This window comes from Oncorhynchus kisutch, linkage group LG3, assembly GCF_002021735.2.
Source record: "Oncorhynchus kisutch isolate 150728-3 linkage group LG3, Okis_V2, whole genome shotgun sequence".
In the NCBI taxonomy this organism is placed as follows: Eukaryota; Metazoa; Chordata; class Actinopteri; order Salmoniformes; family Salmonidae; genus Oncorhynchus; species Oncorhynchus kisutch.
This window is the reverse complement of record NC_034176.2, coordinates 55,543,559-55,570,239: the sequence shown is the minus strand read 5'-3', so window position 1 is coordinate 55,570,239 and position 26,681 is coordinate 55,543,559. Positions and strand designations below refer to the sequence as shown.

Below are 26,681 nucleotides of genomic sequence, written 5' to 3'. Positions count from 1 at the left end.
GGTCCAGTGAGTAGTGAGGTTGGTTGGGGTCACAGCGATTCAGACAGCTAGCCGGGCCATCGGTAGCAAGCTAGCATAGGATGGAGGTCTGTTTTTAGCCACCTCATGTGTTTCCATCGGTAGATTAGTGGGGTTCCTTTTGGTAGAGGGGATCAATCCAATTGGCAAAATCGATATAGTTATAGTGACCCAAGAAAAATTGTCCCATAGATCTATTCAGATAGCAGCCGATAAGACAGCTAACGATTATCGGGCCGTAGGTGGGCGTTCAGGTAACGTCGCGACGGAGGGGCCAGTTGGATAACTCCCTCGGGCTGATAACGTCAGTAGTCCAGTTGTGAAGGCCAGGTGGGGCTCTGCATTGGCAGTAAAACGGGTCCGGATAGGTATTTGTAGCCCAGGAGTGGCTGATGGAACTCTTCAGCTGGCTAGCTCCGGAATAATTGATGTTTTCTCTGGGATAGACGTAAGCCAATAGTCACACGGATAGCAGCTAGCTAGCTGCGAGATCCAGGTGTAAATGTCCAGAGCTTGCGGTTGAAATCCGGGGATATGGAGAGAAAAATAGGTCCGGTATGTTCTGGTCTGAGTCGCGTTGTACAAAACTGGCGATAGAATTTCGAGCTAAAGGATAGCTGATGACCACAAACCGTGGTTAGCTGAATACTAACATTAGCCAGTAAACTGGCTAGCTTCTGGCTAGCTTCTGGCTAGCTTCTTGTTAGCTTCTGGTTAGCTTCTGGCTAGCTTCTATTGTGGATTTCAGATTTGAGGTAAATAATATATATTTTTTAATTGGTGAGGCGGGTTGCAGGAGAGTGTTTTGAAGTTTAGTTTTTGGAAATGAAAATATATAAAAGATATGCGAAGAAAGGTGGAAATATAGACGAGGACAAAGGATGTCTGACTGCTATGCCATCTTGGGATAGATGAATAACAGTGAAGACATCAAAACCATGAAATAACACATATGGAATCATGTAATAACCAAAAAAGTGTTAAACAAATCAAAATATATTTTATATTTGAGATTCTTCAAAGTAGCCACACTTTGCCTTGATGACAGCTTTGTACACTCTTGGCATTCTCTCAACCAGCTTCATGAGGTAGTCACCTGGAATGCATTTCAATGAACAGGTGTGCCTTGTTAAAAGTTCATTTGTGGAATTTCTTTCCTTCTTAATGCGTTTGAGCCAATCACTTGTGTTGTGACAAGGTAGGGGTAGTATACAGAAGATAGCCCTATTTGGTAAATGGATAAGTCAATATTATGGCAATATTACGTTTCTTCAAGTGCAGTCGCAAAAACCATCAAGCGCTATGATGAAATTGGCTCTCATGAGGACCACCACAGAAATGAAGACCCAGAGTTACCTCTGCTGAAGAGGGAAGTTCGTTACCAGCCTCAGAAATCGCAGCCCAAATAAAACTGACACTTCTCAACATAAACTGTTTAGAGGAGACTGCACGAATCAGGCCTTCATAGTCGAATTGCTGCAAAGAAACCACTACACCAATAAGAAGAAGAGACTTGCTTGGACCGAGAAACACGACCAATTGACAAAGAGCGGTAGAAATCTGTTATTTTTTCTGATGAGCCCAAATTTGAGATTTATGGTTCCCACCGTCGTGTCTTTATGAGACGCGGCCTAGGTGAACGGATGATCTCTGCATGTGTGGTTCCCACAGTGAAGCATGAAGGAGGACGTGTGATGGTGTGGGGGTGCTTTGCTCGTGACACTAATGTGATTTATTTAGAATTCAAGGAACACTTAACCAGCATGGCTACCACAGCATTCTGCTGCAATACGCTGACCCATCTGGTTTGCGCTTAGTGGGACTGTCATTGTTTTTCAACAGGACAATGACCCAACACACCTCCAGGCTGTGTAAGGGCTATTTGACCAAGAAGGTCAGTGATGGAGTGCTGCATCAGGTGACCTAGCCTCCACAATTACTTGATCTCAAGTCAATTTAGATGGTTTGGGATGAGTTGTACCACAGAGTGAAGGAAACAACCAACAAGTGCTCAGCATATGTGGGACTCCTTCAAGACTGTTGGAAAAGCATTCCAGGTGAAGCTGGTTGAGAGAATGCCAAGAGTGTGCAAAGCTGTCATCAAGGTAAAGAATGGCTCCTTTGAAGAATCTCAAATATAAAATATATTTAGATTTTTTTTGGTTGCTACATGATTCCATATGTGTTATTTCATAGTTGTTAAGTCTTCACTATTATTCTACATTGTAGAAAATAAAGAAAAGCCCTTGACTGGTACTGTATGTAAATAAGGTCTTTCTGTTTTACCTTTTTAATACATTTGAGAATGTTGTTGTTGTATTTAATACATTTTAGAATACGGCTGTAACGTAACAAATGTGAAAAAAGGGAAGGGGTCTGAATACATTCTGAATGCACTATACTCTTAAAAATAACATCTTGGGGCCTCCTGAGGGGCTCAGCTTGTAAGTCACTGCATCACTGTGCTAGCTATGTCAATACAGATGCCGGTTCAATTCCTTGCTGTGTAGTGACATGGCGTACAATTGGCCCGGCGTCATCCGGGTTAGGGGAGGGTTGGGCATGCACGCTGACACAGTTGCCAGGTGTATGGGGTTTCCTCTGACACATTGGTGCAGCTGGCTTCTGGGTTAAGCGGGCATTGTGTCAAGAAGCAGTGCGGCTTGGCAGGGTCGTGTTTCGGATGACGCACGGCTCTCGACCTTTGCCTCTTCCAAGTCCGTACGGGAGTTGCAGCGATGAGACAAGACTGTAACTTCCAATCGGGGAGAACAATAACATTGCAGGACTGCGGTTGGGTTTGGGACTAGTTCTTGCGGTCGGGAGTCGGACAGAAACAGGCGGGGTGCGTTATGAAATGCTGTGGGAGCAATCAGTCCTGTACAGACCTATATATAGCGGCGTAAGTGCAACAATAAATATAGAGGAAAGTATGATCATAATGAGTAATGTCTCACACACTGTTGTATTATGAAGCTCTCGCATGGCTCTGTTGGACTTGACATTTTGAACATTGAGATATTAAAGATATGATAGATCAGATGTGTAGTATATTAAGGAGTGAGATCTGTTGGAAGACAGAGTGGCTGTGGAATGTGCTAGGTGGACGTGAGGAGATCAAATGATTGCTATAGGGGAGGTAGATGGACATCTGTGGACTAAGGTAAAGGAGGGGTTGAGGTCAGGAGGTGAGGTAGTATTCTGTTACCCTCTTCCTGTGAAACCATAAGATGTAAGGATTGGAGAGAAGGAGGAGTGTCTTAAGTGGGATATATACATGTGACAGTGAGAAATGTTTGGCTGTCTGAATTACAGCTGTAAAGACCCTTTGGGCAGAATTACACTTGGTTAAGCTTCTCTAGTGTCTGTGAGTTATTTACTCTGAAAAATAAGAACCTCCCAATATGGCAACACTTGGCGCATAACATATTATGACATTTGCGGTTCACTGGATCTCATTTAGCATAATACACCATGACATATGAGCTCTACTGGATCTAAATTTCACTGTCGGTCTGTTCTCTGGCAGGCACACATCACCTTGTATGACAGCTGCCATTTTTCTTCTTTCTTAAGTGTCTGGAATGGATGCCCGGCCAATTCTAGCTCACATAGTGCTGTCATTCCACCTCATTAACTCTGTGTGTGAGAGCGAAAGAGAAAAGAGGGAGAGAGGGAGTTTAAAAAAATATATAATAATCCTGTCTTTTGATATGCTATTGGTCCTTACTAAATTACACTTGAGCTGTGCTTGCCTACACTGTAATTACATGCAAATAGGTTGCTACCTATGTAACTACAGTACCATGTACATGCATAGTTATGCATAGGAACAGTTATGATAAAGTGCATGGAACCTGCATTTTTTATATTTATATGACCAACATAGAAAGCCTCCAATGTAGCAATTCTCAGGAAAAGGGCTCTTCGCTGGTACAGAAAACCTGTGCTTTGTAAGGCCACCTCTCAGATCTTACCGCATGCCAGTCAGTCGGCACCACTGCTCTGTGTTGTGTCCCTGCACATGTTGTTTTGATGCATCTGCGTGAGTGAAGAAACAATTAAGCTATAGATGTACAATAGTGCACCTGTATATGTCTCTCTCATGCTATCAGCGGTTTCTATTGATTCAGGTTCATTAGTGATTATTCAATGCTTAGTCGTGTTATTCTCATACTGCTTGTGTTAAACAGAGAGTGGTTGAATAATAGGCTTTGGATTAGCTAATTATATAATTGATTAACTCATGTACTGTTGTAAAATGTGTTCTGGAGTCAATACTTAGGCCTGATGAGTCGAAACTGGCTTGTATGATCGTCTAATATAATTGCATTTGTCACTGCAGATTAAACAAAAAAGCAGTGCAAGCTTCATAACTACACGATATCAACCCTGAACTAATAACACCTTTTTTAAATTCTTTTTTTTTATTTGCAGAACAAGAGCTTGAAAAATAAACTGCTATCTGGCAACAAGCTGTGTGATGTCCATGCAGAAGAGGTAAGCCTTTTTGAATCATACATCAGTGGGCCTTGGGGGGGGGGGGGGGATATGGTCATAATTCAGTTGGATTGCATTGGGGCCCAAGTCTTTATTGATTAGACTGGGCCTCACTTTGCATGAAGTTGCTCTACTCATGCATATATTATTCAAACCAATCTTGGCATTGCAGCCTTCATAAGAGTGCTTGTCATGAAGGCTGACGAAAACGTTTGGCTTTAATAATAAATAACCACTTTTTGTTGAACTTTAATTGTACCCCATGTGGCTGAATTTCTCCTGCACACAAGCTCCCTTAGAACAACCCACCCAGCAAAAACAACTGTTGCTGCCTTGGATAACTTTGTACTCCAAAACAGTTAACTTTTCTGCAATTGAAAAAGCAGTGGTGTAGTCATGTAGGTTTCCAAGATATTTTGAATGACTTTGATTGGTCTTAGAGTCATATAGTTTTCACAGTACATGGAGGGGGAATGATTCATTTCAATCTATGTAAAAAGGAAATAAATGGCCAAATATGGACATACAAGGCTTTTCGAGGATGCTGACGATGAAAAACACAAGACTTTATGTTCTGTGCAATTTGGCTTTTCCCTGCTCTAAATTTGTATATTTTTGTCCATTCAAAAAAAAGGCAATGTTTTTTTCAAGTACCAGATGCTCTTTCTCTAGTCATTTGATGGAGGTGTAACACAAATACCTTTTCCCTCAGTGACATGTTCACTGAAGAGAAACCAAAACCCTTCAGAGCTTGACGAATACACGTTCTATCATCTTGATCCTGCTGGTCATTGGCCACTTTCAATGGCCACTCAGCTGAACGTACACTACATGACCAAAAGTATGTGGACACCTGCTTTTTTCGAACATCTCATTCCAAAATTATGAGCATTTGTATGGAGTTGGCCCCCCCTTTGCTGCTATAACAGCCTCCACTTTTCTGGGAAAGCTTTCCACTGGATGTTGGAACACTGCTTCAGGGACTTACGTCCATTCAGCCACAAGAGCATTAGTGAGGTCGGGCACAGTGTTCCAATTCATCTCTAAGCTGTTTGAGAGGGTTGAGGTCATGGCTCTTTGTAGGCCAGTCAAGTTCTTCCACATTGATCTCGACAAACCATTTCTGTATGGACCTCGCTTTGTGCACAAGGGCATTGTCATGCTTAAACAGGAAAGGGCCTTCCCCAAACTGTTGCCACAAAGTTGGAAACATGTAATTGTCTAGAATGTTATTGTATGCTGTAGCGTTAAGATTTCCCTTCACATGTGGCAGGGCTTGCAAACTATTACGGACAACAAAAGGAAACACAGCCAGGAGCTGACCAGCGACGTGAGCCTACCAGACACGCTAAATGCTTTTTATTCTCGCTTCGAGGCAAGCAACACTGAAGAATGCACGAGAGCATTACCAGGACGTGTACTCAGAGCATGCGCAGACTAACTGGAAAGTGCTTTCACTGACATCAACACTGTCCCAGAAACCCTAGACCCACTCCAATTCACATACCGCCCCAACAGATCCACAGATGACACAATCTCAATTTCACTCCACACTGCCCATACTTACCTCACCTATGTGAGAATTCTGTTCATAGACTGCAGCTCAGCGTTCAACACCATAGTGCCCACAAAGCTCATCACAAAGCTATGGACCCTGGGAGTCTGCAACTGGACTTCCTGACTGGGCTTCCTGACTGGCCGCCCCCAGTTGGAATGGGTAGGCATCAACACATCTGCCACGCTGATCCTCAACACGGGGGCCCCTCAGGGGTGCGTGCTTAGTTCCCTCCTATTCTCCCTGTACTACCATGACTGTGTGGCCAAGCACGACACAACACAACATAGACTGTTCTCTCTGCTACCGCACGGCAAGTGGTACCGGAGCGCCAGTTCTAGGTCCAAAAGTCTCTTTAACAGCTTCTACTCCAGACTGCTGAACAATTAATCAAATGGCCACGCGGACTATTTGCATTGACCCCCCCCCCCCCCCCCCCACACACTGCTACATGCTGTTTATTATCTGCATAGTCACTTTACCCCTACCTACATTTACATATTACCTCAATTACCTCGACTAACCTGTACCCCCCGACTCAGTACCGGTACCGTCGTTATTATATAGCCTCATTATTGTTATTTTATTGTGTTACTTTTTACTTAATTTTATTTTGTTAATATTTTCTTAACTTTTATTTTCTTAAAACTGCATTGTTGGTTAAGGCTAGTAGGTTATCATTTCACGGCATGGTAAAGTCTACACATGTTGTATTCGGATCATGGGACAAATATCATTTGATTTGATTTTGGAACTAAGGGTGCCTAACTCGAACCATGAAAAACGTCCCCAGACCATTATTCCTCCTTCACCAAACTTTACAGTTGGCACTATGCATTGTGGCAGATAGCATTCTCCTGGCATCCGCCAAACCCAGGTTAGTTCGTCAGACTGCCAGATGGTGAAGCGTGATTCATCACTTCAGGGAACGTGTTTCCACTGCTCTAGAGTCCAATGGCGGCGAGCTTTACACCACTCCAGCTGACGCTTGGCATTAAACATGGTGATCTTAGTGGCTCCATGTTGAAAGTCACTCAGCTCTTCAGTAAGGCCATTCTACTGCCAATGTTTGTCTATGGAGATTGCATGACTGTGTGCTCTATTTTATACACCTGTCAGCAGCTGGTGTGGCTGAAATAGCCGAATCCACTAATTTCAAGCGGTGTCCACATACGGGGGTGCCGCAGAATTGCATGCGCTCCCCACTCCTCTACTCACTCTACACCAATGACTGCCCCTTTCTGTCCTTGAGCTGTTCTTGTCCATTGCGGTTCTGTATGATGTCATTCTGTATTATGTTTCATGTTATGTGTGGACCCCAGGAAGAGTAGCTGCTGCTTTTGCAACAGCTAATGGGGATCCTAATAAAATAACAAAAAGAATACCTCCAACAACGCACTGTCAAACTACTCAAGTTTGCTGATGACAGCACCCTGGTCAATCTCAACTCCGACAGCGATGAGTCCAAGTACCATGGAGAGGTTGACCGTCAAGTGACCTTGTTCAGTCGCAACAACATGGAACTCAACACAGTCAAAACCATGGAGATAGTGGTTGACTACAGGAAATGACCCCCACCATCTCTCAAGTTTAATTAGTCGTTTGTACGGGATACAGATGGTATACACCGTCCAACGAAATGCTTACTTGCAGGTTCCTTCACGACAATAAGAAATAATAGAAGATAAGAATACATAAAGTAAATGACTCAGTAGAATAGAATAAATATTTTATTATAAGTATAATACAGGCAGGTACAATGAGGGTCTTCCCCCTCTATATTGATGGCTCAGCTGTCAGCACGGCCAAGTCATTCAAATTCCTGGGAGCCATTATCCCCCACAACCTCAAGTAGGAATACAACATCACAGTAATGACCAAGAAGGCTCGACAGAGGATGTACTATCTGCACCAGCTGAGAAAACCAAAACTCTCTCAGACAATTCTGGTTTGGTTCTACGTCCATCATTAAGTTCATCCTCACCTCTTCTATCACCTTCTGGTTTGGATCTGTGTCTGCCAGCTACAACGGCAACCTGCAGTGCATCGTCCGGTTTTCGGAGGTCATCGTGTGTCACCTGCCCTCCATCAAGGACCTGCACGACTACAGGCAGTGGTGTAAAGTACTTAAGTAAAAATACTTGAAAGTACTACTTAAGTCGTTTTTTGGGTTGTCTGTACTTTACTTTACTATTCATATTTTTGAGTACTTTTACTTCACTACATTCCTAAAGAAAATATTGTTATTTTTACTTCATACATTTTCCCTGACAACCCAAAGTACTCGTTACATTTTGAATGCTTAGCAGAACAGGAAAATTTTGAAATTCACGCACTTATCAAGAGAACACGTGGTCATCCCTACTGCCTATGTTCTGGTGGACTCACTAAACAAACATCTTTTATAAATAATGTCTCAGTGTTGGAGTGTGCCCTTGGCTATCTCTAAATTTTAAAAACAAAAAAATGGTGCCATCTGCTTTGCTTAATTTAAGTCATTTGAAATTATTTATACTTTTCCTTTTGATACTTAAGTATATTTTAGCAATTACATTTACTTTTGATACTTAAGCATATTTAAAACCAAATACTTTTAGACTTTTACTCAAGTAGTATTTTACTGGGTGACTTTCACTTTTACTTGAATCATTTTCTATTAAGGTATCTATACTTTTACTCAAGTATGACAATTGGGTACTTTTTCCACCACTGCCTACAGGACAAGGAAGCGTACATGTAAGATCATCACTCACCCCCCGGACACCCCATATTTCAAAGACTCCGCTCTGGCGGACGGCTTAGGTCAATCAAGACCAAAACCGCCTGCCACCTGAACAGTTTCTTTCCCCATGCTGTGGCCCTCATCAACTAGCCATCGGGCTCATAGGGATTAAGTGACTTTGCATTGGGCCGATTACTGCGCCTTGTCATCAATGACCTCAAATAGTAATCTGCACTATACTACTATAGTGCATTTGCACTATGTACACCGCCGCACAACACTGTATATGCACTGTATATATTTACCATGGTAGCATCCTTTCCTCTGCTTATTTACAGTGCATTCGGAAAGTATTCAGACCCCATTGACTTTTTCCACATTTTGTTACAGCCTTATTCTAAAATGGATAAAATAAAAAATGTTCCTCATCAATCTACACTCAATACCCCATAATGACAATATGGGGTATTGTGTGTAGATTGATTAGGGGGAAAAAACATTATATCCGTTTTAGAAAAGGGCTGTAACGTAACAAAATGTGGAAAATGTCAAGGGGTCTGAATACTTTCTGAATGTACCTTAGACATATCCCCTCTGTAAATTGTACATTCCCACTAATCAGCCTAAACCCCAGAGTTTTATGGTTAATGTTCCGATATCCTATATTCTGTATGATGTCTATGTTGTCTTTATTCTGTTTGTAAATTGTCTATGGCCGGCAGCACCTTCTCACCAAGGCAAATTCTGTGTATGTGTAAATGTACGAATAAAAGTGCTTCTGATTCTCTCATTGCTTACCCATAGTGGTCATGATTTCCTCATCTGCATATTGGCATGACCCATTCATAGCTTACTTGTCCCTCTCAAAGCAAGTGAATCCCAACCTTGACTTTAGATTTGAATACAGCAGTTAGTGAGCCAACGCTTGAGTATTTTGTTAGGATAACAAAATGCACCAGTTAATATTGCTCCACTTATTGCTCCACTCCACTTTCTTGATCCAAATTCATTCGTTTCAGGCACATTTAACTTTATGATCAGCTCGCACCTAAACAAGTTTAATGAACCCTGGTAGAAAATGCAGGTGGGCATTTATTGCCATGAATGTCATCCTGGAGGCAGCCCTGCATAGTGGTCACTGGCTGGCACAGCCACAAAGTCATACAATCTAAACCTAACCCTAATCTTAACCACACTGCTAACCCTAAATGCCTAAGCCTAACCTTACCTTTTTGTTTTTGTGAATTTTTACGATATAGCCAATTTTGACTTTGCAGTTGGCCCATCTAGCAGAAATCGCTCAGTTCTGCCTCCAGGGGAAGATTCATGACAATAAACATCAACCTGTGATAGAAAATAGAGCTTGCCAGAATGGAGTTGTTTGAAAGTTGCTCAGATATTTATTTAACCTCTATATTTTATGGGAGATCTCAGGATATATGAGCGTTAAATGGATGCGACATGGCTGTCTTGGGATGTCCCAACTGCTGTGGGAATAGGGATAATAAGATAAAGAAACTCATAATTTGTTTTATAGAACTCATAAACCATATAACTGTTTCGTTGCCATGGGTTGAGTGAGCTCATGCACTTTGACATGTTACAAAATGGATTAACAACATTGGTTGTTAATAACGATCACGCAAGTGATATAACATCTAAGACCAGTGACAAGTTAACTGTGCTTGGGTTACCATTTCAACAGTGCTCAATCAAAAAGATACATATTATTTTCTAATGTTCTTTTTACCACTAGGAAAATGTGAGAACCCATTACTTTTGATAACAATTCCGCTTTTTTTGTGTGTGTGTGTGTGGGGGGGGGGGGGGGCACTCACGTGTGACACTCAGTGCCCAGTTTATTCAAGTCGAAACAAACTTGAAGATGCACCCCCCTCACCACAGTAAAAAATATTTTCACACTTCCCTCTCCTTGTACTGTCAAATACATATAACACCCTCCCCCCTCATAGAATAAACTCAAAATAATGTTTATGACCATAAATAACAGTGGCTGTAGCGACCCTGTGTTAATAAAGGGGATATCGAGTTTGCCACTTTTTGTGGCACAATATTTTGTGGCACAGTCGATGCTATGGAGGGCTACTGGCCAGAAGGTTGAAGGTTTGCCGACCACCACAGACAAGCTCACTCTCCCTGCCTGTTTCATTACAGTATGATCAGAGCCGGCTGCAGAGAATGATCAGCTAGGAGGAAATCAGATTTTCAATATTTTGATGCCATATTTATAATTCTATAAAATATAGGTAACAAATTTTCAACCAACAGGTTTCTGTGCCAACGCACCACACAACCAATAAACAAAGCATACCGATTTTGGGCACAAAACTGATGTTTTGTAACCAATGTGTTTTTCCATTTTATCACTGTACAGTTTGGATTGATTGAGTGATTGATTTTATTTGTCAGTTAAAAGAATGAATACAGTATATACAAAAGTGACTGGGAATAAATAACACATATGGAATCATGTATGAACCAAAAAAGTGTGGGAAAAAATCTAAATAGATTTTAGATTCTTCAAAGTACAAATTATTTTGGGTAAAACAAAGGGCGAATTAAAAGTACAAATCTCGGCGCATCGTAGCACCATTAGGTGCAGAAACTCGACATACCCTGTTGCGGTCCACTTTTTGGAAGCCAACCACTCGATTTTGTCCCTACGTTATATTGGCATCAAACATGTCACCCTCCCTGGGGGAGGGGGTGACCTTGACAATTTATTGTTAAAACGAGAGGCTGCCTGGATCTTTAATTTAAAGACACTTGCTCCCTTCGGACTTTGATCTGAAGCCTTTCTTGTGATTATTGTGATTTTGCTGTTGTAAATGTTTGTATGCCTATGTAGCCAAATTGTATCTATGATTGTATGCTATCCATTTATGTTTTTTTGTATGCTATTTTAATATATGAGAATTAACCAATGACATCAGGCCACACCCAGCCATGATTACAGACACCGGTGTGTGTCCTTTGACACTATATAAACTAGTCACCCCGCAGTGTTTGTCATTATACCCTGATGAAGACAGCTTGTCTGTTGAAACGTTGGATATTAGTTTATTAAATTATTGCATCTGAGCTCCTAGAGTGTGCGGCTTTCCTTTCATTTTTCAAAGATTCTTCAAAGTAGCCACCCTTTGCCTTAATACGCTATCACTTCTGATTTGCGCTTCGTGGGACTATCATTTGTTTTTCAACAGGACAATGACCAAACACACCTCTAGGCTGTGTAAGGGCTATTTGACCAAGATGGAGAGTGAAGAGGTACTGCATCAGATGACCTGGCCTCCACAATCACCTGACCTCAACCCAATTGAGATGGTTTGGGATGAGTTGGACCACAGAGTGAAGGAAAAGCAGCCAACAAGTGCTCAGCATATGTGGGAACTCCTTCAAGACTGTTGTAAAAACATTCCAAGTGAAGATGGTTGAGAGAAAGCCAAGAGTGTACAAAGCTGTCATCAAGACAAAGGGTGGCTAATTTGAAGAAGCTAAAATCTATTATTTGTTTCACACTTTTTTGGTTACTCCATGATTCCATGTGTTATTTCATAATTTTGATGTCTTCACTCTTATTCTACAATGTAGAAAATAGTTTTTTTTTTTAAGAAAAACATTTGAATTGAGTAGGTGTGTCCAAACTTTTGACTGCTACTGTATATGGCCTATATAAAGGAAGAGAAGCTTAAGCCTATCCCCAGAGAGATAGAGATATGCCGTTGGCATGCTACGACACCGACATGCATTTCTTTATGTCAGATGGCTACTATTCAGATATAGACCTATAGATGGAGGGTAATTTGTATATTTTATATCCAAATATTTTGTAAAAAGATGAGCATTATATTGTTAGATTATCGGAATAACTCTGATAGTCCTGAAACAGTTCATCTGTCAGTTGGAGCGCTGGGACGTACTGCCTTCATATCATAGGCCTGCAGTAGCTTAAGCTTAATAATAGCCACACCATACCAAACCTTCACAAATGTTTCTTAACTTTATTAGGGTAATATCGAAAGTAAGTCAAGCCATTGTTTATAGGGAAAATACGAGCAGAAGAGCAAAAGTAAAGCTGGGAAAAAACACACTACCCTCCCCCTGAACCCCAAAAAAGCACACAACACTCCCTAAAGCAAAATGAAAAGATTGACAATTCTCCCCTATTTTGGACCACACCTCCCCCTAGTAAATTTTGATCTGTCCATAACCTAATTTCACTCTCACCTTTTTATGTATTCTTTTAAACTTGGGCTTTTTATGTATTCACCTTATCCACCTTTTGTTTAAAGAAGTTACTTCCCCGGGGGGATGTAAACAGCTGTTAAACTCTCATTGGTGCAAAGGTTCCAAGAGGACTGAGAGGACTGACTGTATCTCCAGCATCAGGGAGCCAACCCCCATGTGCTTCCATGAGCTTACTGATGTGTAACCATAGTAATGTCAGGGAGAGCTGGTCACTGTGTGTGTTTGTGCACACGTATGCTGCAGTTATGATCGGAGGCCAGGGAAAGACATGCATTTTGCAGACTGTCTGAGCTCTGTGTGTTTGTGTCTGTATGTGTGAGTGTGTGTGGCTATCGAGACGAGAGAGGTGCTACCAGGGAACTGTATGTGTGGTAGTGGTTGTGTGGAGTGAAGTGAAGTGGGAGTGAGAATAGGGCTTTAGACAGTGGGCAAGTAGCCAGTGCAGGACTGAATCATTGTGTGGGCTTTGCAGTTCACTGAATGGGAGATTTTACATTTTCTTGCTCTCTGTAGGTCCCTCCTTTGAGCTGGAGCTTTGCCCAAAGAACACGCACAAAGGAGTGCTCTGCTGCAGCCGGGCAAAATCCTGCTACGTGATCTAAAACCAATTTCACTATTTGAATAAGCTAACACTTATTTTCTTATCTTCTCCTTGCAGTCCAAAAAAATCCAGGCTCAACTGAAAGAGCTGCGGTACGGGAAAAAGGATTTAATTTTCAAGGTAAGCGCAAAGTGAAGGGGGCTGCTTTATTATGGTTCCAGACCAGGAGTAAACAGGTGCTCCAGCCCACCTTGAAAAGATGATCCTATCCGGGGGCACTTGGCTTAATTAGTAAGTCCCCATTGGAAGGGATGGCCAGTACACAGAGGGCTCACAGGCTTTTGCACCATTTCTTGTCCCTCTTATACTGTAGTCAGTGCAACCTGCATTATTCTATTACCTTTCCTTTGGTTTCATGATTATTTACAGCTTTGGACAGATAGCGTGCAGTTTCTAGATCTGTTGGTGCTGTCTCGTCAACTCCTATGGTCACTGACATGACACACATTGCTTACACTGTTATCACATCCCAAAGTGAACAAGCCCCTTTCCAGAAATACATACGTCATGTGTTGCATCTGTTTCCAGGATGTTATAGCTGCATCAACCGTTACCAATAAGTACATTACCCAATGCCAAACCTTTTCTGAGATATTGTTGAAAGGGAAGTCAGATCTATGCTGAATTACCACAAATTCCTTGAAAGTATTATGCATAAATCAATATATGGTGTTAAATATATAATTGAATCCTTAAGCAATCCATGAAGACGATAAACCAACTACAATAAAATGTAACCCCCAGCAGTGAAGAACATCCATAAGTCTATCACATAAAGTAAACTATATGGTTACACACAACTACACATTATAATCCCATTCTAATTGGAAGAATTGACCTTTTTAATAAGTGTTTTTTTTTGTATCTAAGAATTCATGTAATAATCATTGGCATATATACGGGGACATAGGCTGACCTTTCGGTTCTTGTTTGGAGGGCTGGGTCGAGAAATGTCCGTTTCTGCCACAGTGTCTCAGTGCTGCCACAGTGCCTCCTAATACCATTTAATAAATGCAAGATATGATCCCTCAGATCTGTCATTTTTTAAGCTCTGTCAGATGGAATAATGACAGTGGCTAGAAAAGGGCTCAATCCTCCCCACTGGGTTTAATACTTCCTATAGCAAATTGTCTGAATATATTGTCCAGTTGTGCCTCTCGACATTTCAATCTCAAGGATGCATGGACTTTTTTTGCGGGGATCGTGTCACAGGTTGTAAATTGTTGTCACCAAATCTCTCAGGGTTGCTCATCCAGAACAACCTTATTTTTCAAGCTCCCTGAATTTTTCCAACTCTACATCCTAAAAAATGGGTTTTAGAAGATTAAATGCAGGTGATATAGTAGGCAAAAGAGGCTAATTTGATTTAATTCCAGTTTTCTGTTCCTGTTTAGTCAAATGAGGCACAGTGAGCAATCGGAACTGGCAGTGATGTGTAAGACCTGACCAAATGTATTCACTTCAACGGAAAGTAAGAGGTAGACACGGACTTTATATTTTTTCAGCTTTGCAGTGGTGATGCTGAGGTCAGCTATTGGTCATAATCATTCAATGTAGGTATGGATGACTTTACCAATAAGCTCCTGGATGTGACTGTTATATAACTGCAGCGATTTTTGCAGTAATCATAACATATAAACCTCTATTTCTTCTCAACAAACATGGCCAACCATTATTTTCCACCTCGTAAAATCAAAGATACAAGTATTGGGCATTTTTATGTACAAAATACTTTTATTGCTAATACTTCACTTGATTCATATATGATAGCATTTTATTCTAACTGATGAGAAGACACCATTCTGATTGTGTGGCTCATTTTCACGGTTTGCTTCCAAGAGTAACCCAACAAACCGGGAACATTCCCTGAACATTAGCTAAGATTCCCATAAGTTCTAGTTAGGGTTTTATCTAACATTAGGATGATAACATCTAAAAAATAAATTCAAAACATTCAGAGAGTAACATTTATTAGGTTTCCAAGTAATGTAATAACACAATGTACCACTAATGTTTTTCCAGCAAACCAAAATTGGTTCAGTGATAGTTCCCAGAACATTCGTTGGGTCGTGGCAAATGTTCTCATAACACAAAAACTGTCCATTCGTGGTGATGTTTATAGAATGTTTGTGTAAAACATTTGCCTGATGTTGCAAGAACGTTCTTATAAGACATTTAACCTGCTCTTTAAAGGTTCCCAGGACGTTTCATTAGGTTGTGGGAACAGTCTGGTGGGAACATTGTGGGGACATCACAAAAGATATGAGCTAAAATACAAAAACTGTCTAGTTGTCTGGATGATCCTACAATGTTTCATATGGGTGCATGTATTTGGATAGTCCACATTTTCCATCTGTAAATGCTCTGCAGATGGTCATACTATCAACAAACTACAGTTGAAGTCGGAAGTTTACATACACTTAGATTGGAGTCATTAAAACTCGTTTTTCAACCACTCCACAAATTACAGTTTTGGCAAGTCGGTTCGGACATCTACTTTGTGCATGACACAAGTAATTTTTCCAACAATTGTTTACAGACAGATTATTTCACTTATAATTCACTGTATCACGATTCCAGTGGGTCAGAATTTAGCATACAGTAAGTTGACTGTGCCTTTAAACAGCTTGGAAAATTCCAGAAAATGATGTCATGGCTTTAGAAGCTTCTGATAGGCTAATTGACATAATTTGAGTCAATTGGAGATGTACCTGTGGATGTATTCCAAGACCTACCTTCCAACTCAGTGCCTCTTTGCTTGACATCATGGGAAAATCCAAAGAAATCCGCCAAGACCTTAGAATTTTTTTTGTAGACCTCCACAAGTCTGGTTGATCCTTGGGAGCAATTTCCAAACGCCTGAAGGTACCACATTCATCTGTACAAACAATAGTATGCAAGCATAAACACCATGGGACCACACAGCCATTATACCACTCAGGAAGGAGACGTGTTCTGTCTCCTAGAGATGAACGTACTTTGGTGCGAAAAGTGCAAATCAATCCCAGAACAACAGCAAAGGACCTTGTGAAGATGCTGGAGGAAACAGGTACAAAGAATCTATATCCACAGTAAAACGAGTCCTATATCGACATAACCTGAAAGGCTGCTCAGCAAGGAAGAAGCCACTGCTCCAAAACCGCCACAAAAGAGCCAGACTACGGTTTGCAACTGCACATGGGGACAAAGATTGTACTTTTTGGAGAAATGTCCTCTGGTCTGATGAAACAAAAATAAAACTGTTTGGCCATGATGACCATCGTTATGTTCGGCGGAAAAAGGGGGAGGCTTGCAAGCCGACGAACACCATCACAACCATGAAGCACGGGAGTGGCAGCATCATGTTGTGGGGGTGCTTTGCTGCAGGAGGGACTGGTGCACTTCACAAAATAGATGGCGTCATGAGGGAGGAAAATTATGTGGACATATTGAAGCAACATCTCAAGACATCAGTCAGGAAGTTAAAGCTTGGTTGCAAATGGGTCTTCCAAATGGACAATAACCCCGAGCATACATCCAAAGTCGTGGCAAAGTTTGCTTAAGGACAACAAAGTCAAGGTATTGGAGTAGCCATCACAAAGCCCTGACCTCAATCCTATAGAACATTTGTGGGCAGAACAGAAAAAGCGTGTGCGAGCAAGGAGGCCTACAAACTTGACTCAGTTACACCAACTCTGTCAGGAGGAATGGGCCAAAATTCACCCAACTTATTGTGGGAAGCTTGTGGAAAGCTACCCGAAATGTTTGACCCAAGTTAAATAATTTAAAGACAATGCTACCAAATACTAATTGAGTGTTTGTAAACTTCTGACCCACTGGGAATCTGATGAAGGAAATAAAAGCTGAAATAAATCATTCTCTCTATTATTATATTAGGTTCCCGGAATGTTTCATTAGGTTGTGGGAACAGTCTGGTGGGAACATTGTGGGGACATCACAAAAGATATGTTCCCAAAACTTAAAAACTTTCCAGTTGTGCGGATGATTCTACAATGTTTTTTTTAGGGTGCATAAACATTCACCTGGTGTTTACAATAGCATTTCCAGAACACATTTAATCTGTTATTTAACACTAGAACTGCTAAGGCAGTCATTTTGACTGCTCATTAATGCAAAAATATTAATCTTCCATTACATCTCCTTTCTTGACATTTCCTAAATAAGTATATTTAACACACTGTAGGTGTAAGAATCTTACTATCACAAACAGAACTGGAGTTATAACCTTCAGGAGGGCATGTTCTTTTTTGAATGGTTTTCCCCCGTTGCCAATTCTCCTCCCGACAGTTGAAAGTGCAGTGCCCAGCTGATAATCACCCTAATACTTGCCTCGAAACTGAACCTAAAACAAAACCAATTTTACACACACTGCACACTGAGTATACAAAACATTAAGAACACCTGCTCTTTTAATGACAGACTGACCAGGTGAAAGCTGTGATCGCTTATTGATGTCACTTGTGAAATCAACTTCAATCAGTGTGGATGAAGGAGAGGAGACAGGTTAAAGAAGGATTTTTAAGCCTTGAGACATTGAGACATGAATTGTGTATTTGTGCCAGAGGGTGAATGGGCAAGACAAAAGATTTAAGTGCCTTTGAACGGGGTATGGTAGTAGGTGCCAGGCGAACCGGTTTGTGTCAAGAACCGTAACACTGCTGGATTTTTCCACAGTTTCCTGTGTGTATCAAGAATGCTCCACCACCCAAAGGACATCCAGCCAACTTTGGGGGTGGGGGGTATGTACCCTATATCAGTCCACCGAATCCAAACAGTCTTATCACTCTACTCTAGCCTACTTGGAGTAAGGGCGTGCATAATTGTACATGCTGAACGGCTTTAAATATATGGGAAAAGATCCTCATCGGGCAGCAGGTGAGCGACTGTTGGAGAATGTGGTGATGAAGCTTGTGGATCCTTTACATAAGGCAAGTGGCGAAATGTCACCATGGACAATTTCTTCACTTCACTGTCATTGGCCGGCACCATGAACAAAGTGAGTTGGGAGCTCCCTCACTCTGCACAATATAAGACACCTGCACAGCCGTTGTGCAACGGTGCTGAAAAATGACAAGATGACAGGAAACAATAACGAGTGAACTGGATACGATTACGCACTACAACCAAACAAAGGTACTGTATGTCAAAGTGTGTCAAGAAAGTGAAAGGTACGAAGATTTGTCAACTGTTCGGACAAAGGGATAACAGCTAAATGAAATCCAACTGATGCCATTGTGTGAAGATGCACACAATGTAAACACAATCTGACAATAACTGACTATTTTATGAGTTGACAATAATTGACATTTTGACACTTATATGAATTATAATGCCATTATTGCTTTTGTGATGATTTTCACTACTGATGTTTTTATCATTTGACCCTGCGTCTTGCTGACCCTGCGTCTTGGTGTTAAGGGTATATATTTGATTTTGTCATTATAGAAAGAAGCTGTTACCCGTGTTCCGACACATAGAGTACCTTCTGAAAGCATTCATACCCCTTGACTTATTCCACATTTTGTTGTATTCCAGCCTGAATTCAAAAATGTATTAAATATATAAAACAAAATTCACCCATCTACACACAATACCCCATAATGACAAAGTGAACACATGTTTTAGGAAATTTTATTGAAAATGAAATACAGAAATATCTCATTTACAGAAGTATTCACTCCCCTTTGCTGTGACACTCCAAATTGAGCTCGGATGCATCCAATTTCCTTTGATCATCCTTGAGATGTTACCACAACTTGATTGGAGTCCACCTGTCTACATGATTTAGAAAGAAACACCTGTCTATATAAGGCCCCACAGTTGACAGTGCACATTAGAGCAGAAACTATACCATGAAGTTCAAGGAGCTCTCCGTAGATCTCTGAGATATATATCTGGGGATGGGTTTCAAACCATTTCTAGAGTGTTGAAAGTTTCCAAGAGCATAGTGGTCTCCGTCATTGGGAAATGGTAAAGAAATATGGAAGTACCCAGACTCTGGCTGGCCGTCCGACCAAACTGAGCAACCAGGCAATAAGGACCTTGGTCAGTGAGGTGGCCAAGAACCCAATGACCACTCTGACAGAGTTTATTGGCTGAGATGGGACAACCTGCCAGAAGGACAACAGTCTCTACAGCACTTCACCAATCTGGGCTTTATGGGAGAGTGGCCAGACGGAAGTCACTCCTGAGAAAAAGGCAAATGACGGCACGTCTGGAGTTTGCAAAAAGGCACGTGAAAGACTCTGAGAGCATAAGGCAAAAGATTCTGTGGTCTGATGAGACAAAATATGAGCTCTTTGGCCTGAATGCAAAGCGCTATGTCTGGAGAAAACTAGGCACAGCTCATCACCCATCTAACACCATCCCTACTGTGAAGCATGGTGGTGGCTAGGGCTGTTGGGGTCACCGTATTACCGGCACACCAGCAGTCATAAGTCATGACTGCAGTAGAATTCCACATGACCGTTGACAACGGTAATCTCCTCTTCTGCACTCTGGACATGCTTTGGTAGTACCCAACTCACTAACGATCATCAGGTCGCTAATGGCTTGATACTCTGGGATCTATTGTCCCTCTAACCACTCTGACAACAATGAAAATGCAGTCGAAAATCACATCAAATACTTATCTTCAAAAGAGTATGTGCTTTGAAAACTCACTTCACTTTGATGAATTTGAAGAAAGAAGTTCAATAACAGTGGAAAACATTGTTGTGGATGTTGTTTCAAAGCCTATCGAAATGGACAGCGCTTTATAAGGTGATGATTAATTCAAAACCCTCGTGCATACATAGGCCTATATATGAGCCCAAGCCCGATGATGGTGCCTTTATACAATACATAGCCTACTTATATTACGCGTGGCAGAATTATTATTTGTTTTAACTGATTGAGGATTTCTTTGTTACATAATTGATCTAGACTATATTCCAAAATTAAACATATTCTAGGAATCAACTTTGAGTGCTGACTGTATTATTTATTATTAGGCATACTTATGGACTGGTTACCTTATGCTATGCTCCAAGCGTTCTATGAGTCTGGGTTCTATCCATGAGTCTGGAAGAGAAGGTACAGCCTAGGCGATGCTGTTGGTTCATTGATTGTTTAGGGTGGCTTACAGAGTTAGCCTACAATTATAGTGAATTTGTATTTGATTTTGAATAACCTAGTAATAGGTCATTTTTTATATTTTCATAATTAATAGGCTGACACATTACCTTTAGCTACAGAATATCTCACCACCATGCATTTCCATCTCTTCCCCTTTCTCCTAAATTCCTTTCCAGAGAGTGGGGCTGTCAACAGTTTAATGAAATATGTTTTGTTGTGAAAATCTGTTACTATTGATGTTCCCAAACAGATTTAACTTGGCTTCCCAAGTTAAGCCCTGGGTAGCTGCAGGAACAGGGTTGGAGAACCCATGGCATATGAGTGGCTGCGTGCTCCTCAAAGTGGTTGATGTGTGGAGTGAAATAATCTGAGTAGTCTATGCCATGAAAAACATACTGACACGGAAAAAGGTCTCCATTCGCTATTCGAGTGCATATGGATGACATGTCTTTTTTCCTCTGCCCCTGTTCCTGCCGATTTGATAATGGTCTATTTTGAAATCTAAACAAATTTTACATATTAGTAAAGACAAGATTAAATTGAGAACAGTCTGATGGGTGAAAATATGATCACTTGATGAGAGAACAGGGTGTGCAGTCTGAGGCAAGGAACAGAGCGCAAGCTTTGTTTGTGACTTTCTCAAATCATCAAAAGCCTTTAGTTGCATCATGCAGCCCATATATGTTTTGATATCTACGACATTCTAAAGTTTGTATCATTCACAATTAAAATTTCCAAATAATTCTAAATCTAGCGTATAGGACCTGTTTCAAATGATTATTGTTACACTCAACATAACCACTTCATATGCACACTTGCTCCAGGATGGGAAAAAATATCCTTTCTATTTAAAGCACAAAGTTCAATTATATTCTTCTTACTAAAAGATCATATAATATAATATAATGGCATGGGACTTATAAGATTATCTTGTCAAGCCTCCAGTGTGTGGCATGGCACATACCCAGATAAAATACAGTAGGCCAACTCATATTCTGTGCTTCTGAAATACAGTACCATTAAAACATTTGGACACACCTACTCATTAAAGGCTTTTTCTTTATTTTTGAGATTTTCTACATTGTAGAATAATAGTGAAGACATCAAAACTATGAAATAACACATATGGAATCATGTAGTTACCAAAAATGTGGTAAACAAATCCAAATATATTTTATATGTGACATTCTTCAAATAGCCACCCTTTGCCTTGATGACAGCTTTGCACACTCTTGGCATTCTCTCAACCAGCCTCACCTGGGATGCTTTTCCAACAGTCTTGAAGGAGTTCCCACATATGCTGAGCACTTGTTGGCTGCTTTTCTTTCACTCTGTGGTCCAACTCATGCCAAACCATCTCAATTTGGTTGAGGTCAAGTGATTGTGGAGACCAGGTCATCTGATGCAGCACTCCATCACTCTCCTTCAAGGTCAAATAGCTCTTACACATCCTGGAGGTGTGTTGTGTCATTGTCCTGTTGAAAAACAAATGATAGTCTGACAAAGCGCTAATCAGATGGGATGGTGTATGCAGCAGAATGCTGTGGTAGCCATGCTGGCTAAGTGTGCCATGCTGGCTAAGGTTGGAGTCATTAAAACTAGTTTTTCAACCACTCCACAAATGTCTTGTTAACAAACTATAGTTTTGGCAAGTCAGTTAGGACATCTACTTTGTGCATGACAAGTAATTTGTCCAACAATTGTTTGCAGGCATATTATTTCACTTATCATTCACTGTATCACAATTCCAGTGGGTCAGAAGTTTACATACACTAAGTTGACTGTGCCTTTAAACAGCTTGGAAAATTCCAGAAAACGTCATCATGGCTTTGGAAACTTCAGATAGGCTAATTGACATCATTTGAGTCAATTGGAGGTATACCTGTGGATGTATTTCAAGGCCTACCTTCAAACTCAGTGCCTCTTTGCTTGACATCATGGGAAAATCCAAAGAAATCAGCCAAGAAAAAAAAATTGTAGACACCCACAAGTCTGGTTGATCCTTGGGAGCAATTTCCAAACGCCTGAAGGTACCACACTCATCTGTAAAAACAATAGTATGCAAGTATAAACACCATGGGATCACGCAGCTGTCATACCTCTCAGGAAGGAGACGCGTTCTGTCTCCTAGAGATGAACGTACTTTGGTGCGAAAAGTGAAAATTATTCCGAGAGCAACTGCAAAGGACCTTGTGAAGATGCTGGAGGAAAGAGATACAAAAGTATCTATATCCACAGTAAAATGAGTCCTATATCGACATAACCTGAAAGGCCGCTCAGCAAGGAAGAAGCCACTACCCCAAAACCGCCACAAAAAAGCCAGACTACGGTTTGCACATGGGGACTAAGATTGTACTTTTTGGAGAAATGTCCTCTAGTCTCTAGTCAAAAATAGAACTGTTTGGCCATACTGACCATCGTTATGTTTGGAGGAAAAAAGGGGGAGGCTTGCAAGCCGAAGAACACCATCCCAACCATGAAGCACGGGGGTGGCAGCATCATGCTGTGGGGGTGCTTTCCTGCAGGAGGGACTGGTGCGATTCACAAAATATATGGTGTCATGAGGGAGGAAAATATGTAGATATATTGAAGCAACATCTCAAGACATCAGTCAGGAAGTTAACGCTTGGTCGCAAATGGGTATTTCAAATGGACAATGACCCCGAGCATACTTCCAAAGTTGTGGCAAAATGGCTTAAGGACAACAAAGTCAAGGTATTGGAGTGGCCATCACAAAGCCCTGACCTCAATCCTATAGAACATTTGCGGTCAGAACTGAAAAAGCATGTGCGAGCAAGGAAGCCTACAAACCTGACTCAGTTACACCAGCTCTGTCAGGAGGAATGGGCCAAAATTCACCCAATTTATTGTGGAAAGCTTGTGGAAGGCTACCCTAAACATTTGACCCAAGATAAACCATTTAAAAGGCAATGCTACCAAATACTAATTGAGTGTATGTAAACTTCTGACCCACTGGGAATGTGATGAAAGAAATAAAAGATTCTCTGCTATTATTCTGACATTTCACATTCTTAAAATAAAGTGGCGATCCTAACTGACCTAAGACGGGGAATTTTTACTCAGATTAAATGTCAGGAAATGTGAAAAACTGAGTTTAAATGTATTTTAAATGTAAATGTGTACGTAAAATTCCGACTTCAACTGTATACATGTTGAGTTGTGTATATTAAAGATGTCACAAAAGGGAGAATCTTCTACATGCCACAACTGAGTGTATTATAGAGAGCTATAAGGTCCTGGCTTCCCTGCCAGGATTAGAAGAGTGTGCATATTTATCTAGGCATTAAAATAAAAGTTACAGTATATCCAGGCAGAAAAAAACCTGGCATCTTCAGAACACACACTTTTAATTTGATGATACCTGCAGGGTTTCTGTAAGGGCACAAGGCGAGACCCAGATGCAGACACAGGAGGCAGATGGTTAGAGTCCAAGATGTTTATTAACAATCCAAAAGGGGTAGGCAAGAGAATGGTCGTGGACAGACAAAAGGTCAAAACCAGTTCAGAGTTCCAGAGGTACAGAATGGCAGGCAGGCTCAAGGTTATGGCATGCAGGAATGGAGTCCAGAAAAACAAGCAAAGGTCAAAACCGGGAGGACTAGTAAAAGATAATCGAAAAGCAGGCGCATGGCGGAAACCACACTGGTTGACTGGAACATATAAGACGAACTGGCACAGAGAGACAGGAAACACAGGGATAAATGCACTGGGGAAATTAAGCGACACCTGGAGAGGATGGAGACAATCACAAGGACAGGTGAAACAGATCAGGGCGTGACAGGTTTCAATGGGAGAGCCTTCCCAGCAAACCAAAATTGGTTCTGTGAAAGTTCCCAGAACATACTTTAGGTCATGTTTCTTGGCCCAAGCAAGTCTCTTCTTCTTATTGGTGTCCTTTAGTAGTGATGTCTTTGCAGCAAATTGACCATGAAGGTCTGATTCACACAGTCTCCTCTGAACAGTTGATGGTGAGATGTGTCTGTTACTTGAACTTTGTGAAGCATTTATTTTGGGCTGCAATTTCTGGTAACTATAATGAACTGGGTCTTCCATTTCTGTGGTGGTCCTCATGAGAGCCAGTTTCATCATCAGCTCTTGATGGTTTTTGTGACTGCACTTGAAGTAACTTTCAAAGTTTTAGAATTTTTTCGAATTAACTGAACTTCATGTTTTAAAGTAATGTTGGACTGTTGTTTCTCTTTGCTTATTTGATCTGTTCTTGCCATAACATGGACTTAGTATTTTACCAAATAGGGCAATCTTCTGTGTACCCCTCTACCTTGTCCCAACACAACTGTTTGGCTCAAACGCATAAAGAGAGAAAAAAATGCCACAAATGAACTTTTATGTAGGCACACCTGTTAATTTAAATGCATTCCATGATGCTGGTCGAGAGAATGCCAAGAGTGTGCAAAGCTGTCATCAAGGCAAAGCGTGGCTACTTGAAGAATCTTGAATATAAAATATATTTAGATTTTTTTTAACACTTTTTTGGTTACTACAGTACATTATTCCATATGTGTTAACTTGTTATGGCTGCAATCACGATATCGGGATAGGTGTCATCAACAACCGCTGAATAGCATAGTGTTACATACAATAAATATTACTATAAATATTTATATTCATAAAATCACAAGTGCAATATAGGAAAACACAGTTTAGCCTTTTGTTAATCCACCTGTCGTGTCAGATTTTGAAATTATGCTTTACAGCGAAAGCAATCCAAGCGTTTGTGTAAGTTTATCGATTGCACGATAAAACATTAAGTACACTTAGCATCAGGTAGCTCGGTCACGAAAATCAGAAAAGCAATCAAATTAATCGTTTACCTTTGATGATCTTCGGATGTTTTCACTCACGAGACTCCCAGTTACACAACAAATGTTCCTTTTGTTCCATAAAGATTATTTTTAGATCCAAAATACCTCCATTTGATTGCCGCGTTATGTTCAGAAATCCACAGGAAAGAGCGGTCACGACAACGCAGACAAAAATTCCAAATAGTTTCCATAATGTCCACAGAAACATGTCAAACGTTTTTTATAATCAATCCTCAGGTTGTTTTAAAAATATATAATCGATAATATATCAACCGCAAATGTCTTTCACAGTAGGAGAGGGGAAAACAATGGCTGTCCAAATTCTGTTGCGCGAGCAAAACTCATGTGACCACTTGACGCGAAGTTATCGTTCTGTATCATTTTTCAAAATAAAAGCCTGAAACTATGTCTGAAGACTGTTGACACCTTGAGAAAGCGATAGGAAAAGGAATATGGTTCATATCCCTTTAAATCCAGCAAAGGGAGGCTATGGAACATGGAGTTTTCAAAATAGAAGCCACTTCTTGTTTTGATTTTCCTCAGGGTTTCGCCTGCGATATCAGTTCTGTTATACTCACAGACAATATTTTGACAGTTTTCGAAACTTTAGAGTGTTTTCTATCCAATACTAATAATAATATGCATATATTAGCAACTGAGACTGGGGAGCTGGCCGTTTACAATGGGCACCTTTTCATCCAAGCTACTCAATACTGCCCCTGCAGCCATAAAAAGTTCATTCATAGTTTCGATGTCTTCACTATTATTCTACAATGTGTAAAATAAAGAAAAACCCATGAATGAGTAGGTGTTCTAAAACTTTAGACTGGTAATGTATATTGACATTTTCAAATTGCGTCTGTATAGCCCACGTAAAAAGAAAACAGCCTTCATTGCATCTACAGCTGATATGTTTACAGCATTACAATAACTCCACGTGTTATTTAACTGTAGGCTACATACCATTGCTGAAAGAACCATTACCAGCATCTCATGTATGTTTGTGGTGATGTGTTTAGAACCCCATTTCTTCCCTGGCTGAATATTGACCAGCGA

General features: G+C 40.8%; 1 protein-coding gene across 3 annotated transcripts in view; it reads left to right on the top strand.

The window, feature by feature from the left end:
- Positions 1–26,681, top strand: part of LOC109872740 (leucine zipper protein 2-like) — a 187,905-nt gene that overhangs the window by 139,461 nt on the left and 21,763 nt on the right. For all 3 annotated transcript variants that reach the window (XR_004206054.1, XM_031808604.1, XM_031808610.1), the window contains exons 6-7: positions 4,456–4,518; positions 13,723–13,785. Coding sequence is in view for 2 of the 3 variants with exons in the window: in XM_031808604.1 (XP_031664464.1) it covers positions 4,456–4,518; positions 13,723–13,785 (126 nt within the window). In the remaining variant the exon portion in view is untranslated. The remainder of the gene's footprint in view (positions 1–4,455; positions 4,519–13,722; positions 13,786–26,681) is intronic.